This window comes from Pongo pygmaeus, chromosome 12, assembly GCF_028885625.2.
Source record: "Pongo pygmaeus isolate AG05252 chromosome 12, NHGRI_mPonPyg2-v2.0_pri, whole genome shotgun sequence".
Classification (NCBI taxonomy): domain Eukaryota; kingdom Metazoa; phylum Chordata; class Mammalia; order Primates; family Hominidae; genus Pongo; species Pongo pygmaeus.
Window position 1 is genome coordinate 28,693,140 of NC_072385.2, and position 17,744 is coordinate 28,710,883.

At 35.7% G+C, this 17,744-nt stretch overlaps 1 protein-coding gene across 15 annotated transcripts in view; it reads right to left on the minus strand.

Annotated features, from left to right (window-relative positions):
* TSGA10 (testis specific 10) overlaps nt 1–17,744 on the minus strand; it is a 169,502-nt gene that overhangs the window by 67,837 nt on the left and 83,921 nt on the right. For 13 of the 15 annotated variants that reach the window (XM_063649195.1, XM_063649199.1, XM_063649197.1 and 10 more), the window contains 2 exons: nt 16,241–16,351; nt 12,287–12,472 (listed from right to left, as the gene is read on the minus strand). In XM_063649195.1, the coding sequence (XP_063505265.1) occupies nt 12,287–12,472; nt 16,241–16,351 (297 nt within the window). The remainder of the gene's footprint in view (nt 1–12,286; nt 12,473–16,240; nt 16,352–17,744) is intronic. The other 2 variants (XM_063649193.1, XM_063649189.1) reach the window with 1 other exon arrangement.

Consider the following 17,744-nt stretch of genomic DNA (forward strand, 5'->3'; position numbering starts at 1 on the left):
GTCTCTACTAAAAATACAAAAAATTAGCTGGCCGTGGTGGCAGGCGCCTGTAGTCCCAGCTACTTGGGAGGCTGAGGCAGGAGAATGGCGTGAACCCAGGAGGCAGAGCTTGCAGTGAGCCGAGATCGCGCCACTGCACTCCAGCCTGGGCGACACAGCGAGACTCCATCTCAATAAAAAAATTAAAAATAAATAAATAAATAAATAAATAAATCTGTCCGGGTGCAGTGGCTCATGCCTATAACCCCAGCACTTTGGAAGGCTGAGGCAGGTGGATCACTTGAGCTCAGGAGTTCAGGACCAGCCTGGGCAACATGCCCATTTCTACCAAAAATACAAAAATTAGCTGAGCATAATAGCGTGCACTTGTAGTCTCAGCTACTTGGGAGGCTGAGGTAGGGGAATAGTTTGAGCCTGAGACACAGAGATTGCAGTGAGCCTTGATGGCGCCACTGCACTCCAGCCTGAGGGACAGAAGCAGACCCTGTCTCAAAGATTAAATAAATAAATAGTGTGTTCCTGATAGTTAAGATTAAAAAAAAAAAATCTTACATCAAAAAAAAGCTCAAGACCAGATGGCTTCATGGGTGAATTCTACTAAGCATTTAAAGAACTACCACCAATCTTCAAATTCTTCCAAAAAATTGAAAAGAAGGGAAGACTTCCAAATTCATTTTAGTGGTCAGCATTATCATGATACCAGAGCAAGACAATGTTTTCTACAAGGAAACTACATGCCAATATTCTTCCTAAATACAAATTCAAAAATTTGTAAAAAAAAAATACTAGCAAACAAAATTGGATAACATGTTAAAAGGATCATACACCATAATCAAGTAGCATTTATCCCTGAGATGCAAGGATGGTTCAACATATACAAATCAATCCATGTGAAAGGCCACGTTAACAGGATGAAGGATAAAAATCATATGATAAATCTCAACACACGTAGAAAATGCATTCGACAAACTTCAACATCCTTTCATAATAAACATAAAAAAGCTCTAAAGAAACTAGGTATAGAAGGTATGTACCTCAACACAATAAAGGCTATATATGACAAGCCCACAGTTAACATCATACTCAGTGGTGAAAAGCTCCAACAAAAAATGGTTAGAACTAATAAATTCAGTAAATTTTAGGATACAAAATCAACATACAAAGATCAGTAGCATTTCTATACACTAACAGAATGGAAATCAATAAAACAATCCCATTTATAATCACATAAGAAAAAAGATTATATCCGTTCACTGAAAACTATAAAACATTGATGAAAGAAATTGAAGAAGACGCAAATAAATGGAAAGATATTCCATGTTTACAGATCAGAAGAATTAATAATGTTAATGTTCATACTACCCAAAGCAATCTACAGATTCAATGTAATCCCTATCAAAATTCCAAGAGCATTTTTACAGAAATAGCAAAAAAATCCTAAAATTCATATGGAACCACAATACACCCTTTAGACAAAGCAATCTTGAGCAAAAAGAACAAAGTTGGAGGCATCACACTACCTGATTTCAAAATACTACAAAACAACAGTAATCAAAACAGAATGGTAGTGCCATAAAAAGCAGACATAGAGACCAATGGAACAGAATAGACAGCCCAGAAATAAATCCATTCATTTACAGTCAATTGACCTTTGACAAAGGTGCCAAGAAGATGCAGTGGAGAAAGGACGATCTCTGCAAATGATACTGGGAACACTGCCTATGGACAAGAATGAGATTGGACCCTTATTTCACCATATACAAAAATCAACTCTTAATGGATTAAAGACTTAAATGTAAGACCTGAAACGGTAAAACTGCTAGAAGAAAATGGAGAGGAAATGCTTCTTGACATTGACCAGGGTAGTGATTGTTTTGGATATAATTCCAATAGCACAGGCTTCAAAAGAGAAAATAGAGAAATGGGGTTGGATCAAAGTAAAAAACTTCTGCACAACAAAGAAAGGTGTGAAGAGAAAATCTACAAAATGGGAAAAAATTTGTAAACCATACAGCTGATAAGGGCTTAATATTCAAAATATACAAGGAATTCAATAGGAAGAAAATAAATAACCCAATTTAAAAGTGGGCAAAGAGCCTGAATAGACATTTCTCAGAAGAAGTCATACAACTGGCCAACAGGTATGTTAAAAAACACTTGACATTGGTAATTGTTAGGGCAATATTGCTAATTATTAGAGAAATGCAAAGTAAAAACCACCTCACATCTGTTGGAATGGCTATTACAAGAAAGACAAAAGATAAATGTTGGTGAGGATATGGAGAAAAGGAACCCCTTGTACACCATTGGTGGGAATGTAAATTAGTATACCCATTATGGGAAACAGTATAAAAGTGTCTTTAAAAATTAAAAACAGAACTACTATATAATCCAGCAATCCCACTTCTGGATATACATCCAAAGGAAATGAAATCAGTATGTCAAAGAGATATCTGCATTCCCATGTGCTCTGAATTATTTACAATAGCCAAGATATGGAATCAACTTAAGTGTCCATCAGTGGCTGAATGGATAGCAAACTTGTGGTATATAGATATACAATGAAATACTATTCAGCCTTAAAAACAAAGAAATCCTGCCATTTGTGACCACATGGATGACCCTAAAGGTTCATTATGCTAAGTGAGATAAGCCAGGCACAGTAACACAAACACTGATCTCGTTTATATGTGGAATCTAAAAAAGTTGAGCTCATAGAAGCAGAGAGTAGAATGGTGGTTACCTGGAGCTGATAGGGCAGGGTGAGGTGAGAGAAAGTTTCAGTTAGACAGAAGGAATAAGTTTTGGGGACAATAGTTAATAATAATGTACTGTATGTTTGAAAATTACTAAGAGGGTAGATCTTAAATGTTCTCACCACAAAAAAAAAAATGGCAAGCATATGAGGTGCTGGATATGTTAATTAGCTTGATTTAATCATTTCACAATTTATACAAATATTAAAATATCACATAGTACACTGTAAATAAATACAACTTTTTATTTGGTAGATTATACCTTAATAAAACTGGTGGGGGAATAAAGCCAGGCAGAGTTCCTACTGCCAGAAAGAGAGACAGAGAGAGAGAGAGAAAGAAAGAAATTAACAAAACAGCCAGGCAGAGTAGCTCACACCTGTAATCCCAACACTTTGGAAGGCTGAGGTGGGAAGATCTTGAGCCCAGGAGGTCAAGGCTGCAGTGAGCCGTGATTGCACCACTGCATTCCAGCCTGGGCAACAGAGCAAGACCCTGTATCCAATTAACAAAAAAAAAAAAAAAAAAAAAAAAGGAAGAAAAGAAATTACTGAAATAAAGAAAATAACAATAGTCGGCCAGGCATGGTGGCTCAACGCCTGTAATCCCAGCACTTTGGGAGGCTGAGGAGGGTGAATCACGAGGTCAGGAGATCGAGACCATCCTGGCTAATACGGTGAAACCCCGTCTGTACTAAAAATACAAAAAAGTTAGCCAGGCGTGGTGGCGGGCACCTGTAGTCCCAGCTACGCGCGAGGCTGAGGCAGGAATACAGCATGAACCCGGGAGGCGGCGCTTGCAGTGAGCCGAGATCACGCCACTGCACTCCAGCCTGGGTGACAGAGCAAGACTTCGTCTCAAAAAAAAAAGAAAATAACAATAGTCAACACAACCAAGTAACCAAGTTAGTTTCTGAACAGATCAACTAAATTGACAAGTCTGTAGCTAGATTGATCTAGAAAAAAAGACTCAATTAATAGAATCAGAAATGAAATAATGTAGTAACACAATCCTTACATACTGCATTAGTAGTAATGTGACCTTACTGAAATAAAATAGATTATAAAAATACACTATAAACAACTGTATGCCAATAAATTAAATATCTTGGATGAAATGAACAAATTCCTAGAAAGCACAAACTAGCAAAACTGTCTCATGAAAAATAGACTATCTGTATAGATCTATAACAACAAAGAAATTGATTAGCAATTTTAATACTGCCCATAAAGAAATAATTTTAAAACTTCCCATAAAACTTCTCTACCAGATGGTTTTACTGGTAAATTTTACTAAACCTTTAAAGAAGAACCAATGCCAATTCCATACAAACTGTTTTGAAATACAGAAGAGGAGGAAACATTTTCTAACTCATTCTATGAGGCCAGTCTCACTCTGATATTAAAAACAGACAACACATTACAAGAAAAGAAAATTACAGACGCTCCTAGAAATACACAAAATCCTTCAAAAAAAAAAAAAAAAAAAAAACTAGAAAGCCAACTCCAGCAACATAAAAAATAATTACATACCATGACCAAGTGGGATTTATCTAAAAATGCAAAGTTGGCTTAGCATATGAAAGTCAATTAATGTAATATACTATATCTATAAAATAAAGAAAAATTATATGATCATCTCAATAGACACAGAAAAAGCACTTGACAAAATCCAACACCGTTTTTGATAAATACACTCTTCAAGGTATGAATAGAAGTGAATTTCTTCAATGTCATAAAGGGTTTCTATAAAAAACCAACAGCTAACATCACACTTGATGGTAAAAGATGAAATGCTTTCCCCCTAAAATCAGGAACAAGATAAGGATGCCCCTTCTGGACCCTTCTATTCAACACCGTACTAGAAGTTCTAGACAGGGTAGTTAGGCAAGAAAATAAAATAAAAGGCATCCAGATTGGAAACGAAAAAGTAAAAACTATCTCTATTCACAGATGACATGATCTTTGATATAGAAAATCCACCAGCCCAGGCGACAGATATAGAAAATCCTAAGGCATTCACTAAAAACTTTTAGACTTCATAAATAAGTTCAGCAAGGTTGCAGGATACAAGATCGATATACAAAAATCATTGTATTTTTATACACTTGGGATGGAGAATCTGAAAATAAAAATAAGAAAACAATTCTATTTACAGTTGCATTCAAAATAATAAAATACTTAAGAATAAAATTAACACAAGAAGACCTAACTTATACTCTGAAAACAACAAAATATTGTTAAAAGAAATTAAAGATCTAATAAATGAAACTACACCTTGTGTTCATGGATCAGAAAACTTAATATTGTTGACAGCCATATTCCCCAAATTGATCTACCAGCTCAGCATAGTCTCTATCAGAATCCCAGGTGGTTTCTTTGTAGAAATTGACAAGCTGATCCTAAAATTTATATGAAAATTCAAAAGACTCAGAATAGCCAAACAATCTTGAAAAAATGAAAACAAAGCAGGAGGATTTTCACTTTTCCATTTCAAAAGCTACTACAAAGCAATAGTAATTATGCTAGTGTGGTACTGACATAAGGATAGACATACAGATCAATGAAATAGAATTAAGAGTCTAGAAGAAGCCCATGTGTCTATGATCTATTGATTTTTGATAGAGGTGCCAAGACCATTCAAATGGTGGGGGGAGGAGAGAAATAGTCTTTTCAACAAATGTTACTAAGATAACTGGATGGACACATGCAAAAGAATGAATTTGGACTCTTACTTCACACCATGTGAAAAAAAAATGAACTAAAAATGCATCAAAGACCTAATGGAGGGTTTGGTGGTGATAAAGGGTACAGTGATTCTTTTCAAAGAGATGAAAATGTTCTAAAATTGATTGTGGTGATCACTGCACAACTCTACGAACATCTAAACACTATTAAATTGTATACTTTAAGTGGATAAACTATATGGCATGTTAATTATTCTCAATAAAGCCGTTACAAAAAATAGCAACATAAAAATATGTAGAATATGACTAAAGCACTGTGTAGGGGAAAATACACACCTTAAATGCTTAGAAAAGAAGAATGGGCTAAAACCAATGACCTAAGCACCTACATCAAAATACAAAGAGAAAAATTAAACCTATATTATTTAGAAGAAAGAAATAATCAAGAGAAGAAATCAATGAAATAGAAAACTAGTTCATTAATGGAGAAAAATCAATGAAATTAACACTCCTTCTTTGGAAAGATAAACATAAATGATAAACTTCTGGCTAGACTGATGGAGAGAATAGAGAAATGCTACAAATTACCAATAACAAGAATGCAAAAAGGAATATAACTACAAAGTAAGAACAAATTTGCCTACAAATTTGACAACTTAGATGAAATAGGCAAATCCTAGCAAAACACAAATTACCAAAATGACTTAAATCAGAAATCCCGGCTGGGCGCGGTGGCTCACGCCTGTAATCCCAGCACTTTGGGAGGCTGAGGTGGGTGAATTATGAGGTCAGGAGTTCGAGACCAGCCTGACCAACATGGTGAAACCCCATCTCTACTAAAAATACAAAAAATTTGCTGGGCATAGTGGTGGGCGCCTGTAATCCCAGCTACTCAGGAGGCTGAGGCAGGAGAATTGACCCAGGAGACAGAGGTTGCAGCGAGCTGAGATCACACCAGTGTGCTCCAGCCTGGGCAACAGAGTGAGACTCCATCTCAAAAAAAAAAAAAATATATGCATATATATATATGCAATCTAATAATGTATTTTTAAAAATACATCATGACCTTGCACCACGAGTGCAGCCTGGGTGACAGAGCTAGACCACGTCTCAACAAAAAACAAAACCACCATGACCTACTATCTAGGAATTATTTTTTAAAGCAATGTATTAGCCAGTTTAACAAACTAAAAAATTAAAGTGATATGACTATCTCAATAGCTGCAGAAAAAGCATTTGATAAAATTTTATACCCATTCATGATACAAACTCTAAGTAAACTTAGGCCAGGTGTGGTGGCTCATGCCTGTAATCCCAGCACTTTCGGAAGCCGACGTGGGCACATCACCTGAGGTCAGGAGTTCAAGACCAGTCTGGCCAACATGTCAAAACCCCATCTCTATTAAAAATACAAAAAAAATTAGCCACGCATAGTGGCAGGCACCTGTAATCCCAGCTACTCGGGAGGCTGAGGCAGGAGAATTGCTTGAACCTGGGAGGTGGAAGTTGCAGTGAGCCGAGATCACGCCACTGCACTCCAGCCTGGGCGACAGAGCAAAACTCAGTCTTGGGGGAAACACACACACACACACACAACTTTAAGTAAACTTGTAAGAAAAGGGAATGTTTTCAACTTGACAAAATGCTTCTACAAGCCCGGCCAACATGGTGAAACCCCGTTTCTACAAAAAAATGCAAAAATCAGCCAGGCATGGTAGCACACTCCTGTATTCCCAGCTACTTAGGAGGCTGAGGTGGGAGAATCCTTTGAACCCAGGAGGCGAAGGCTGCAGTGAGCCGAGATCGTGCCACTGCACTCCAGCCTGGGCGACAGAGTGAGACCCCATCTCAAAAAAAAAAAAGCTTCTACAAAAAACCTGCAGCTAATATCATATTCAAAGATGAAACACTGAGTCCTATTCCCTTATGGCTATATATGAGGCAAAAAATATCCACTCTCACCACTTTTATTCAATATTGATATTTGAAATACTAGGCAGAAGAAAAAGGCGTTCTGAGAAAAGTAAAAGAGAAGAAGTAAAACTATCTTTATACATCTAGGTCATAATTACATATGTAGAAAATCCTTTTAAAATCTACAAAAACCTACTAGGACTAAAACATTGAATTTAAACAATGTCACAAAATAAAAGGTCACAAAATTCTATTCTACTTTTGTGTATAGGCTATCAAAACCTGGAACATAAAATTCAAGAATAAAATATCATTTTTACAATGGCATTGTAAAGACTCATGAGATATTCTATAAGAGCCATAAAAAACCCCATGAGATAATATGGGATACATTTAACAAAATATATTTAATACCTATACACTGAAAAGTACAAAACATTGTTGAGAGAAATAAAAGACCTGCCTAAATAAATAAATGCGTGGATACACCATGTTTATGGATTGGAAGACTCAATATTGTTAAAATCTCAACTCTTCCCATACTGACCTGTATATTCAAAATAATGCTAATCAAACCCCAAGTAGGTTTTTTTTTTTCTGTAGAAAATGATATACTCATTCTAAATCTATATGGAAATGCAGAGGACCCATAGTAGCCAAACATTTGAGGAAAGAACACATTTGGAGGACTTAACTAACTCATTTCAAGATTTACCATAAAGATATATTAATCAAGTCACTGGGTTACTGGCTAAAGATAGATGTATACCCAGAAGAGAGTATAGAAACAGATCCACACATATATGATCATTTGATTTTTGTGAAAAATTTGTAGATAATTCAATGATGAAATAAGTCTTTTCAATAAGTGGTGCTGGATGACTTCATAACCGTATGGGAAAAAATGAACCTTGACCCTTATCTTACATCATACACAGTATTAATTCAATTGTAGCACAGATCTAAATATAAAATCTAAAAATATAAAATTCCTAAAAGAAAGTCCATGCACCTTGGTGCATGCGAAGATTTATCAGGATATAGAAGTACAAAGTATAAAAAGAAAATTGGTAAACTGGACTTCATCAAAAATGTAAAACTTCTGCTCTTAGAATGATTTTATTAAGAAAACAGAAAGGCAAGCCAATGACTGGGAGAAAATATCCAAAATCTAAAGTGTTCAAAAAATATCTACAATTTAATAACAAGAAGATAAACATGCCAATAAAAAGATGGGCAATAGATTTGAACAGCTACTTCACAAAAGAAGATAGACTCATGACCAATAAGCATGTGAAAAGCCGTTCAGCATCATTTGTCGTGAGGAAAAGGTAAACTAAAATACGAATGTGATAATCTTACTCATCTATTAACAATACCAAGTGTGGGAGAAGATTTAGAGCAACTATCACACAGTGCAAGCAGGAGTGTGAAGTGATACAACCACTTTGTTTTTTGTTTCCATCTCCTCCAGCATTTATCCTTTGTGTTACAAATAATACAATTAGACTCTTTTAGTTATTTTTAAATGTACAATAAATTACTGTTGACTATAGTCACCTGGTTGTACTATCAAATACTAGATATTATTTATTCAATTTGTCAGGTTTTTACGAAGTTAAGCATACTTACCATATAATCCAGCAATTCCACTCCTAGTTATTTATCCAAGAAAAATGAAAACTTACATGAACATAAAGACTTGAACACAATGTTCACAGAAATTATATTCCTCATGGCCAAAAACTAGAAACAACCTGTTATGGACAAAACTGTGTCCCCTCCAAATTCATACGTTGAACCCTAACCCCCTAGCGTGGCTGTATTTGGAGACAGGACCTTTAAAGAGGTAATTAAGGTTAAATGGGGTTATAAGGATATAAGAACAGGGAGAGACACCAAGGATGCACATGCACAGAAGACAGGCCATGTGAGAATGCAGCAAGAAGGCAGACATTTGCAGACCAAGGAGAGAGGCCCCAGAAGAAACCAAACCTTCCGGCACTGTGATCTTAGACTTCCAGTCTCCAGAACTGTGAGAAAATCATTCAGAGGGAAATAAACAAATCCACAGTTACAGAGGAAAATCTTAACATGTCTTTTCAGTATTTGAGAGATCAAGAATACAAATATAGTAAGGATTTATAAGACTTGACTGACACTATTAACAAGCCTAATCTGTAAATATATATAACATACATATATGCGTCCACCAAGAAGTGAGCACAGATGCTTTTCAAGGTCACGTAGAATATTATCAAATATTGATTACATAATCTGCCACTAAGCAATTCTTAGCAGATAACAAAGAATTAATTATCATAAGCCATTTTATCTGATCACAATATTAGAAACATTAGACAATAAGATATTAGACACAACAAAGTAAAAATAGACTAATAACCTCAAGTCCCCTGTACATTGGAAAGTTTTTTAAAACTTCAGGTCAAGTGTGGTGGCTCATGCCTCTAATCCTTGCACTTTGGGAGGTTGAGGTGGGAGGATCACTTGAGGCCAGGAGATCAAGACCAGCCTGGGCAATATAGTAAGACTCCATTGCTACAAAAAAATTAAAAATTAGCTGGGTGTGGTGGCTCACATTTGTAGTGTTAGCCACTTGGAGGCTGAGACAGATGGATCACCTGTGCCCAGGAATTGGAGGCTGCGGTGAGCTATGATTGTACCACTGCACTCCAGCCTGGGAACAGAGTGAGACTCTGTCTCAAACAAACAAACAGACAAACAAACTTTAGTAATTAAAAATAAATCATAATGAAACGAGATGATATTAAAAACTGAATGGCAATGAAAGGATTATCTCAAAACTTGTGGGCTGCAGGTGGCTGCACCCAAAAAAATAGAAATTTCCAGTCTTCAATGCATAGAAAAGAAATAAAATCATGAAATGTGATACATTTATTCTAAAATTCATTTGAGACAGTTTAATAAGGACCAAGTACAGTCCAGATAATTTGAGGGAACATTAATTCTTCCAGATATCAAGACTCAACATAAAATTATAATAGCTACAAGAGTGTATTATTGACAAGGGGATAAATTGACCAATGGAGCAGAATGTATGGGAACTTATTTTTATGACAAAGCAGACTTGACTTATATTTCAGAGAAGAAAGGACGACGGATATCTATTCACAAAAATAAAAATTATATGTCTACTTCGAACTGCACAAAATCAATCTCAAGTAGGTTAAAGTCCTAAATGTAAATGGCAAAATTTCACATACTTTCAAACATTTAGAAGAACTTTTAAATGAAAATATAGGAAAATATCTCTCTGGCCTTGGGATTGTATAGGATTTCTTAAAGAAGACATAAAAGTATAAACTATATAGGAAAATACTGATAATAATTCTGAGTATATCAGAACTGAACATGTCTGTTTATACTGCAAGGAAGGTGAAAAGACAAGCCACAGACAAGGATAAGATAATTGTAATATCTTTAAAAGGATTATTATCAAGAATACATAGAGAATTCCGTTAAAAATCAATATAAAGGCAGGGTGTGGTGGCTCAGGCCTGTGATCCCAGCACTTTGGGAGGCCGAGGTGGGTGGATCACGAGGTTAAGAGATCAAGACCAGCCTGGCCAACATGGTGAAACCCCATCTCTACTAAATACAAAAAAAAACTAGCTGGCCAGGGTGGTGCGCACCTGCAGTCCCAGCTACTTGGGAGGCTGAGGCAGGAGAATCACTTGAATCTGGAAGGCAGAGGTTGCAGTGAGCCAAGATCATGCCACTGCACTCCAGCCTGGCAACAGAGTGAGACTCCATCTCAAAAAATATATATATATATGAAAAAGATAAGCTACACAATAGAAAAATGGCCAAAGTTTACAAAAATTTCATTCAAGAGAAATTCGAGAAAATGTTCATAGAGGAAGAATCCTAAATGGCTAAGAAACATGAAAAGGTCCTCAATTTCACTTGTAATCAAGGAAGCACAAGACAAAAAGTATGGAAAAAATTGTCTGACAATATCAAGTATTGATTCATATTTGAGAAAATAACTCATGATTTCTAATGGCAGAATGACACTGTAGAGAGCAATTTGACAAAAACTTAGAGTTGAAATTGCATATATCTTGGATCTACTCCAGGCATATAGCTTTTTAAAATTCACTTCCAGGCATAAATATAGGGAAACATGTCGTCAAGGAGAAATGTAAAAGGTTTGTTGCAGTGTTTTATCACAGAAAAAAGTGAAAAAAAATTAACTTTCCTTCAATATGGGAATGAATTTTAAAAAGGGAATATTTATATAATGAATATATGCAACTGTTTGAGTAAAGCAGTACACTATGTATATATCAAAATAGATGTGTCAAAATTATAATATTGAGCAAAGAGGGCAAGTTGCAAATGAATATCTCCAGCTATGTTTGTTATCACTTAAATAAAAACCAAAACATACCAAATAACATTATACATTATTTGTGGGTGTAAGATTGTAGAAAAAGTATAAACATATGCAAAGGAGTTAGACACACTGAGAGGAAAGTTATGCACACCAGCAATTAGGGAGGTAGGAGGGAAAAGGATGAGAGAAGTTTTATCTGTAATGTTTTATTTCTTTAAACAAGGAGACATTTGAAGCAAATATGGCAAAATGTTAGTATACTTACATGTGGGAGCTGGGGATATGTTTATCTGTTTTGTTACTTTTGCACTTTTATGGTATGTTTGAAATAGTTTCTAATTTTAATAAATGCTAATGATTGTTCTGGATGTAGGGTAGATAAGAGATTGTAGAAGAATCAAAGTATAAGGAGAATGGTTAGCATGCTACAATCCACAGTACATTTAAATAGTTTAAGTGTTTGTTCATACATTTAATTTATGGAAGGCCAAACAAAACTCTTTTAAATATGATGCAGGATGTATTATAAGCATATTTTTCCAAACTTACTTGCTCGACCTCTCTGTTGAGGGAATCTACTTTTTCTTTTAATCTGTTACCCTCTGCCTCAGCAGTGATAAGTTCCAGTTTGAGGGTATTGTTATCCGCCTCTGATTGACGGGCTTTATTTTCCCAGTTTTCAGCATCTTCATTGGCTTTTCGAAGTTGTTCCATCATTTGCCGGTTCTCAGATTCCTGAAAAGCAAACTTTAGCTATTACTTTAAAATGTTTAAAATGTTCAACATATGATAAAAATTAAACATTATTATCCAAGTCGTTGGGAATTCACTTGCCATGAGAAGCGTTTATAATAGAACCCTGAGGAAATGTATCTATACTCTTAGTTTAGAAAACAGGTCATCCTGTAATTAACAAAGAGTGCAATCAGGATCTGCCCTGGCTCCTGAGTAACACTCAGTGAACACTAGCAAATAGTAAATTTAGGTAAATTACTCTTTTCTTCAAGACCTGAATGAATTTGTTCTTATATTTCCTTTTGTTCAAAGTCCTCCACAGCCTGCTTTTCCCATATGTCTGCTTACTGACTACTTGCTGGTCTGGATTCTGAGCCTCTGACCTTTCGTACTGGTGTATTCCCTTGTTCCTGACCAATTTACTGGGCTGTGCTGGCTACAGAGCTTCTGAGTACTTGCATATTTTAAGTGTCAACTTCTGATAATTTCCTGTCTGGTGCCTGCCTTTTATTCATAGCCCCAGCCTTAATTATCTTGATCATGAACTGTTCTGTGATTATCTTTTACCTGCTAGTCTAGTAACTTTCCCTGCCAGTCTAGTAACTTTCCTGAAATTGCTCAGAAGTAAACTATCAAACCTATGCCAATAAACACTAGTTGTAAATATGCATTCATGTATAAATTGAGCATACAATAAGAACCAGATTTTTTAAACTTTCAAAATTCTATCATGAGCAGAGCAATTGAAGTAGGGTCTGATTTCTAGTAGGGAAATAAGGAGGGAAAAAAATTCAGCTCCACAAACAATATAATAGACCGAGTAATCATTATTAGGCTATTTTTAAAAATATTTTATTATGGTTTGGTGAATTCATTCTAAAAAATTAGTTGTAATTTTGGTAATTTTTTTAAAAGGCACTAGATCTCTTTCTCTCCTGTTAATAAATAGTGCATGTCCCTATCAGAAATGCTGGGCTAAATAAAATGACCAAATTGCAATAAATAATGTCTAATACTCCTTTCAAATCAGATAAGCCATCCCCCGATTATGTTTACTGGTGGAAATTCAGCTAATATTGCCACCTTGTGGCCTCTAATGTGAAAGATCTTTGCCAAGACTGTGTTAGTCAACAATATACTAAACTACCTCATTGGCTTTCAAGATTCAGATACTCCAACTGTGTCAGTAGGAACCTGATATGTGTTTTCCATGATTGTACTAAAAATCATAGTTGTGTACAGAGTATGTACTTGGAGGGTGCTTGTACAATATACTTAAACGAATTGTATTCACATTGATCTTTACCCTCTTTAACTTTGTGCAGTACTTACTGTCTATGTCATTCACTTAAAACTGCCTTACAGCTTTGTGTTGTTAGGTGTGGATGTAAAGCCTCCCCGATAACACCTTGTATTTCTCTAAAACAGGAACCATTTTTTTATTAAATTTAGTTCTGTGACCAGGTAGTACATTATTCAAAGTGAAAAGGGATTCCACAGAATGTCTCTCCTGTCCTCCAACCACCCAGTGCTCCCTCCTTCTTGGCAAGCAGAAAGCATATTTTACCCTTTTTCATATCCTCCCATAGAGGCCAGAGCAGTGTTGAGCATGACAGGCAACACTATAAAGAAAATGAAACTGTTCTTTGGTATTCTCTATTTTCTTTCAGGATCTCTTTACTTCTATATGGTGCCTCCCCTGTATCCACAGCTCCCTCTGGCCACCCACAAGTCTCACTGCAACACTCCATAGGCCTCAGCTGAAATCCTTTGCATTTCTTGCCTAAATTATGGCCACAACCTCTTCTAACTGCTCTCTCCACTTCTGATTTTGTTACCCTTCTGGTTTATTCTTGACGTTTCCAAAATAAACTTCCTAAAAGGCAATCCTTAAATAACTTCTATGTTTTAGTTCTAACAAAAGCTTCTGAAAATAGGGTTCAAAGAAGGTCTTTCTTACCTCTCCTTTATCATCCACTTGTACACACTACTCTACCTACAGGACCTACTTTTTCCCCTACACCTTTGCTCATGTTGTTCCCACTGCCTGGCAGTCATTCTGTTTCCTCTCCGTTTTTCATCTCTGGAACTCCAGCAGCTAGCACACTGCATAAATGAGTGAATGAATGAACTACTCGACACTTCTTGATGGTCTATCCCTATCAGAATGGATCCATGGTTCATTCTCTCCGGGCCTGCATCCGTCCAGTGTTATGCAATCTCATAAACAAATTCATACTAGGATGCTAAAATCCCCAGCACTTTGGAAGGCCGAGGTGGGAGGATCACTTGAGCCTAAGAAGCTTGATGTGTGATGTCTGAAAATATAATTCTAGAATCTAAAAGTTCTAATCCCTAATGGTGGAATTTCAGGTAATATTACTAACAGTCTAGGGAGATAAAGGGAAGTGTTTAACACTGGCTGAAAGCTTACTATGTTAAATGTTGCTCTGGGGTGAGTGCGGTGGCTCATGCCTGTATTCCCAGCACTTTGGGAGGCCGAGACAGGTGGATCACTTCAGGTCAGAAGTTCGAGACCAGACTGGCTAACATGGTGAAACCCCCGTCTCTACTAAAAATACAAAAATTAGCCGGGCATGGTGCATGCACCTGTAATCCCACCTACTCAGGAGGCAGGAGAATCACTTGAACCTGGGAGGCAAAGGTTGCAGTGAGCCACGATTGCACCACTGCACTCCAGCCTGGCAATACAGTGAGCCCGTCTCAAAAAAAAAAAAAAAAAATGTTGCTCTGGATATTCATTTATTTATTTCTGACCTATTCTAGAATAGATTCAGATGGCTCACTGTGCTAGGTGTTTTAAATTATCTCACTTACTTGGGTGTTCCTCCTGATTACAGATGGGAAGAATCAGAGAGGTTGAGTAGCCTGCATAAATAAAAAGCCTTCTGTTCATTTATGGTATTACATTGCTGAAACCTTAAAATCAAGAAGTGTAGGAAACCACGTGCTTTTCCTACACAGGCTGCTTGCTGCCTGAAAGCAAGGATTGCAATTTAGAAATCCTTAGAATCTCTTCTGTCTCAAAGCCCTTAACAGCACTATGCATACCATAAATAAATGTTCAAGATATGTTTGTGGACTGACATGAAACGATAAAATAGTGTAGGTGGATTGATTATTATAATAGGTATAGTATTACCTACATACCACTCAAACCATTAATGGGAACATTCTCCCTCAATTTTAGATAATATTTTACCTAATAGACATATCTAAAATCCTCAGTAAAGCTGCCTGTTTATTCCTGAGTTGCCACACATGCACCACACATGTCATCTGAAGTCATGTACATGTGCCTGGTCAAATGATTGCTAACAGAGAAGTGTGAGGAGAACCATCTGCCTTGTGGTCCTAAAAAAAAATGGACGGCCCCGTAACAGGGTAACCAATTCTGATCTGCTACATAATCAGGTGGAACCTCTTTTATCAGAGGTTTGTAACTGGAAACTCCACCACTTTCAATTAATTATAAGCGAGGTCAGATTGATTCTAGCCCTTTGTCCATCATCCAGTTAGGAAGATTCTGCTTGTTTAGAGTGGCAGAGTCACAAAACAAAAGAGGCATATTCTCGAGGCATCTTTCTGAACATTTTAAATATGTAGTTAACCCACCATTGTCAAAACTAAAATATACTATGTATTAAAGAAAGCTTTGATTCACCTGTCGCTCTGAGTATACCAAATTCTAAATTAACTCTAGTGAAAACTAAGTATCATGAACAAAAAGAAAAAAAAAATACATACTTCAGACTTTAATATATTCTTCAGCTTGTTAACCTCCAAATTAGTATCTTGAACCTTCTGTTTTATGTCATTAAGTTCATTATGAGTGTCATTCAATTTTTTGGACAGTGCCTATGAAAAAAAGGTATATTTGACTATGAAAAATAAAAAATTTCTATATCTCAAAAATACCATAAACAAATTTTTAAACACTTGGAACAAATAAAATTAACGTACCTAATATATAAACTCATGTAAAAAAAGAAAACACATGAGCCCAATAGCAAGTGGGCAAATGACCCAAATAAGCAATTCAAAAAAGGAAGCATAAGTAGGTAAGACCTGAAAAAAACTAAACTTTACTAGCAACTGAAGATATGCTAATTAAAACAACAAATTACTATTCTGCTTATCAAATTAATAAAGATTTAAAGCTATTCAGCTATGGTAAAGAATGGGCATTTCCATGTACTACTGGAGTAAATGTAGATTTGCAGAAAGCAAATCTGTGATCAGGTATCTGGTGATGTATCAAGAGACAATTTTTAAATGCTCATAAAAACAAGAAAGACAAAAATGTTGATTATTGTTGAAGGTGGGAAATGGCACATGGGGATTCATTATATTTGAAAATGTCTATTTACATTTTTTTAATTTAAAAAAGAAACCTCAGCTGGGTGTTCTTCCTGTAATCCTAGCACTTTGGGAGGATCACTTGAGCCTAAGAGTTTGAGACCAGCCTGAACAACATAGTGGGAACCCAACTCTACAATAAATAAATAAATAAATAAATAAATAAATAAACAAACAATAATTAAAAAGAAACCTCACAATTTGTGATTCAGTCTGAAACGAAATCTAATAAAATTTAATGAGATGCTGCCATTAAGGCATTATTTGTTACAGTGACAATATTTATTCACATTAAGTGAATCATGCAGTAAATAATAGTATATCTACATAGTGGCATAACCACATAATGGAATATTACATACCTGTGAGAAATGTTTGGAATGATTTTTAATAATACAGGGAAATATTTGCCTATGTTAAGTGAAAAAAAATCGTGCTAAAACACAAAAATACCTCATTATTCCAATTTGTTAAAAATTGTGGTATCAAGGATAAAATTTTTTAAAGTTTCCACTTTCTAGTCTTCTGCAATACTGGTTCTTAACCTGTGGTCCACAGAGACAGACCTCTCTTCTACCTTGGGCCTATGACCATAACGAAGGAAAAAACTACTTTTGAGCATATGTAAATTGTTATGACAACAGTTTTCTTCTGATTATAAAAAATGTTTACAAAGTTCGAACAAGGCAGGAAAATGCTTACAATATTATAGTAAGCTAATAATAGCTAAAAAATATTTACTGAGTGATATACTGGACAGTACAGTAAGTGTTTTCCAGGTATAGTCTCACTTACTAACCATTTTTACAGATGCTACATACAGAGACTCAGTTGGTTTATATGATCACACACACAGAGAGCAAGATTCAACCCATGTGAATCTTACTCGACT